Source organism: Mus pahari, chromosome 4, assembly GCF_900095145.1.
Source record: "Mus pahari chromosome 4, PAHARI_EIJ_v1.1, whole genome shotgun sequence".
Classification (NCBI taxonomy): Eukaryota; Metazoa; Chordata; class Mammalia; order Rodentia; family Muridae; genus Mus; species Mus pahari.
In genome coordinates this window covers 93,605,470-93,610,211 of record NC_034593.1, presented here as the reverse complement: position 1 = coordinate 93,610,211, position 4,742 = coordinate 93,605,470, and the positions used below count along the sequence as shown (strand labels likewise).

At 43.1% G+C, this 4,742-nt stretch overlaps 1 protein-coding gene across 2 annotated transcripts in view; it reads right to left on the bottom strand.

Annotated features, from left to right (window-relative positions):
- The window catches only part of Ptpn22 (protein tyrosine phosphatase non-receptor type 22), a 55,326-nt gene extending 51,209 nt beyond the window's left edge, over positions 1-4,117 (bottom strand). The window contains exons 1-2 of one of the 2 annotated variants that reach the window (XM_021196149.2): positions 4,057-4,117; positions 3,585-3,687 (exon numbers count right to left, since the gene is read on the bottom strand). In XM_021196149.2, coding sequence (XP_021051808.1) covers positions 3,585-3,671 — 87 coding nt within the window. In that variant the 5' untranslated portion in view covers positions 3,672-3,687; positions 4,057-4,117. Of the gene's footprint in view, positions 1-3,584; positions 3,793-4,056 lie in introns of those variants that run through there. The other variant, XM_029537816.1, reaches the window with a different exon arrangement.
- Positions 4,118-4,742: the final 625 nt, after the last annotated feature.

Here is a 4,742-nt window from a genome sequence, read left to right as displayed (position 1 = left end):
CACATGGTGGCTCATAACCATCTGTAACAAGATCTGACGCCCTCTTCTGGAGTGTCTGAAGATAGCTACAGTGTACTTACATATAATAAATAAATACATCTTAAAAAAAATTATATATATATATAAAGAAGGAAGGGTCTGGAAAGATGGCTCAGTAGATGGCTCTCTGGCTGCTTTTGCTGAGGTCACAGATTCAGTCCTCAGCATCCACCCAGTGGCTCACAACCCCCTGTAACACCAGTTCCCAGGGATCCGACTCTGGCTTCCTCAGGCACTGGGCAGGCACTGAATGCATATTATACAAATGCAGGCAAAACAACACATATATACACACAAGATACAAATCTCTCTTTAAAGGAGCAGGGTGTGCTCGACGGTACACGCCTTTAATTCTGTTACATGTGAGGCAGAGGCAGGCCGACTTCTGAGTGTCTGAGGCCACACTGGTCTACATAGTGAATCCCAGGGCAGCCAGGGCTGTCTAATGAAACAACAATAAAAACTTAACAACAACAAAGAAGTTAGGACTGAAGTCTGAGCTACAGAACCTTTTGGTTTTTGTTTCTTGGTTTGTTTGTTTGTTTGTTTTGTGGGGGGTTGTTGCACAGGAAATCTACATTCAAGTATAAATGCTGTATCATAATAGCCACTAAGGCTGTTAGAAGTGCCTTTACGTCATAGAATTCATTCTGAAATCTCATAAACATCAAGAACTTCAGGTGGACTGTGGGCAGAAGTCAAGTGGAAACCTTCCAGTTGGATGGCAGTATTTCCTTGGGCCAACAGCTCCTCTCCCAAAGCTATTTTTCTGGTGTCTCAGTTGAACCTTTAGGTGGGGTTGAGGGTGAAACTCTTGTTTTTCCACTGGAGGACATGAGTCAGTGAACAGTGAAGTTCCACTTAATCACCACCCCAAAAGAAGGTTCTTAAGCATAAGGAGCCAGAAGGGCAAGGAAATGATTAATATAAAACCAGGACAGTGATTTACCCGGGTGGGATGGGGTGGGGTGGGTGGGTGGAGAAGCCAGCTGTGGAAGGGACAGTCAGGAATCTCTCCAAGTTAGACAGTACTATATTTTTTGATCTGTGCAGTAACTGCATTAGCAATGGTGGTTCCTTTATAACTATATTCACACATTTTGTGTAGTTTTCTAAATATATATTTTAGTTCACAATTACAAGCAGCTAAAAAAAATACAAGCTATAAAAAAGTTCTTAAGCTGAGAAAAATATAACCAGATTTATGTAATTAAAAGAGCACTTTGGAGCCTGGCATGATGGTGTACACCTTTAATCTCAGCATTCAGGAGGCAACAGAAGGTGGATCTCTGAGATCAATGTTAGTCTCGTCTACACAGTGAGTTCCAGCCTAGTTGTGGCAACATAGTGAGACTTTGTCTAAGAAAATTAAGGTGGGACAGGCTAGAAACAGAGAAAGTAGTCAGGAGGTGGCTGCCAGTTTGGTAAGAGACTATAATGACCTCTATGAGTAGTTAAAATATTAGAGATATAGTCTGCCCTGTTTTGAAAAATACAACCCAAGTAAGACAAAGATGTCACTACCTCTCAGCTCACGTCCCCTCTATATCTTAATAAATTGCCTTAAGAATGTCTCAAGCCGGGCGTGGTGGCACATGCCTTTAATTCCAGCACTCGGGAGGCAGGGGAATTTCTGAGTTCGAGGCCAGCCTGGTTTACAAAGTAAGTTCCAGGACAGCCAAAGCTATACAGAGAAACCCTGTCTCAAAAAAACAAAAAACAAAAAACAACAACAAAAAAAGAGTGTCTCAGTGATACAGTCAAAAGGCATGCTTGGATCTAAGCAGACACATGGGCAACTCTACCCTGTGACTAAACTACCCTGAGAACTTGTGGCAGAAAGAAAATATTTAAGTGATACTATGAGCTGGCATAATATCTTAGCATCGAAGTTGGGCCACTATATGCTAGCCTGCTGTGCTATCTAATCATGATATCTGGTCAGTGAAAACATGGTGGATGGTTTTCTCCTCTAATATCTGATGCCAGAATGCTAGCTCTGGAAGGCAAAGACATTTCGTTTACTATTGTATCTTAGTGTGAAGAAACAAAGCTGGTACATAGTAAGTGCTCAGTAAATGATCCCTTTCCTGAGACATGGTCCCTCTAAGTCGCCTGGGCTAGCCTTGAACTCAAGATTTAACCCACCTTGGGGGCTGGTGAGATGGCCCAGCAGGTAAGAGTACCCGACTGCTCTTCCAAAGGTGCAGAGTTCAAATCCCAGCAACCACATGGTGGCTCACAACCATCCTTAACAAGATCTGACTCCCTCTTCTGGAGTGTCTGAAGACAACTACAGTGTACTTACATATAATAAATAAATAAATCTTTTAAAAAAAAAAAAAGATTTAACCCACCTCCAAGTAACTGGGTCTCTAGATGCCTCCAAAATACCTTGTTCTCATTTAATTATAATTATTGATCTAATCATCACAATAATCCAAAATGAGATAGATAGGACATAAATTATTATCCTCATTTTTTTAACCTAGAAAACAAAGATTTAGGGTGATTTGGGAACATGTTAAATATTTGATAGTTTGAATGATGACCATGTCAATTTTCTTCATTTTTCTCAATTCAAAGCTGAAGGGCTAAGGGTTAACATTCTTACAGTTCTGGAATACCAATTAGAAGCATTTTAAAACACAACAGGTTGGTGTGGTAGTACATGCCTTTGATCCCAGTGAGGCAGAGGCAGGAGGATCTTTGAGTTCAAGGCTAAACCTGATCTACATAGTGAGCTCTAGGCCAGACAGAGCTACATAGTGATACAACAACAACAGCAACAAAAACTAAGCAAAACCAAAAACCAAAAGCATGACAGGTATGTCAAATACCACGTTATCCAATGTGCCTGACACGGATGGAATAAGGCCTGCCAGCTTCCATTACACTGCCAGCTATGGCTCCATGGATAATCAGGTCCACCTGCCCCCAGGCTACCTTGCTCTTCTTGTCCCTCACTTGTCTCTACTCCCCACTCTCCCTAGCCCACTTCTCCAGACAAAATAAGTTAAAGAGACCCAGATATTGTTAAAAAGGAAAATGTCTGTTCTAATAATTTGTTTCCAACGGGATAGGAGAAAAAGTGGCAAAATGAGAGTTTTTGGTGTTTTTCAAAACCCTGTTATCCCAATGACATCCTATAGGGAAGCTAAAAATAACACATAACATGAAAAGTTACTCTTGGTTTTTTTGGTATTAATTAAAATTAGTAATCTGATACATAAGTCACAATGCAAAAGCTTTCTGCAGATGCTCAGAAAGCATTAATATCCATACGCCTGTCTATACCTTCTGTAGGACTGTTAAGCTCAAAAGAACAAGCAAACCCAACATTAAAACCAGCACACCTGGAGAAAACCCTGAGCACACAGACACAACAAAACGCAAAGAGGTTACGTTCTTAGGTCGCCTTCCTCCCTTCCACTCCAAACTCCATGTTCACGTTATCCCTACAGCAACTGTGTCTAGGCAAGCTGGACCACAACAGACCGTTGCCCAGTTGATCTAAGGACTCTTCAGAGCATTACAGAACTCACCAGAAATTCATTGGCAAACTCCTCTCTGTTGAGTTTCTTTTTCTGGGCCTCTTTCAGTAGTTGCTGCAGAATTTCTCTTTGGTCCATGCCGCAGAGCAAGAGTCTGTGAGTGGGTTAAGGGAGGGCATGTCAAATATGTGTCATGGCCAAGGCACCACCAAGAAGCCACTGCTGCTGCAGGAGCACGGCGTGCTGGTGGCTGTGGTTTACTGACTTCATCACAAGCCGTAGAGGAAATTAGTACAAAACTAGCTTCTGTGGTCACACAACAAAGCCATCATCTCCCTGCAGGGCCCTAGCGCCTTCCTTTCTCAACAAAGAAACTTGGCTACTGTTCAAATGTAACAAACAAGAGGCTAACCAGAACACAAACTGTGGTCTGCTTAGCTCGGAGTCTGTTCCACGCTGTCAGTCTCAGACAGCACTCAGTTCTTCCATTCCCAGGAGAAAGGCAGAAAAGTATAGCACTAACCTGGGAGTTCAGTTTTTCACATTCCAGTGAGCAGAAAGGCCTGGTGACACCCGCTGGTGCCTTGCTGAGGGAAAAGAGGCAGACACTGGAGTTACCTATCTGCTACCTGGACTATTATCCCCAAAGTCTCCTGTAAATATGATCATGGCAGACCTCTGCTCATCAAACGGGCATTTTGTTTCAGAACTTGTCAAGCCTCCTTTATAAACCTCACATTTTCTTTTAGAGGAAGCAAAGTCCGATGCTTCTGACAGGCCATCTCGCCCAGGACTGGGGAAGTACTGGCCCCCATTAAGGGAAGTGTTGGTCTCTGTACCTCTTCAGACCTCCAGCAGATTTGCAAACACTGAGAGTCCTGCTCTATGCAGGATGGGAAGCACCAGGGAGGCAGTTAGCACAATATCCCCGGAACGCACTGCTAGTAAACAGCAAAAGGACAAAAAGGAACTAAAGCTAAACTCTAGCTTGCTGAGAATCATACAGATTCCATCTAGGTCAGCCTGTCTGGAGGGTATTGAGGGGAGTGAGTGGCGCAGTCTGGAGTCCCAGCTACTCACGACTGTCCCCAGCTGCAAGATCACTTGAGTCTCAGGTTTGAGACACCTGAGAACCTGAGAAACAAAGTGAGTTTCTCTCTCTCTCTCTCTCTCTCTCTCTCTCTCTCTCTCTCTCTCTCTCTCTCTCTC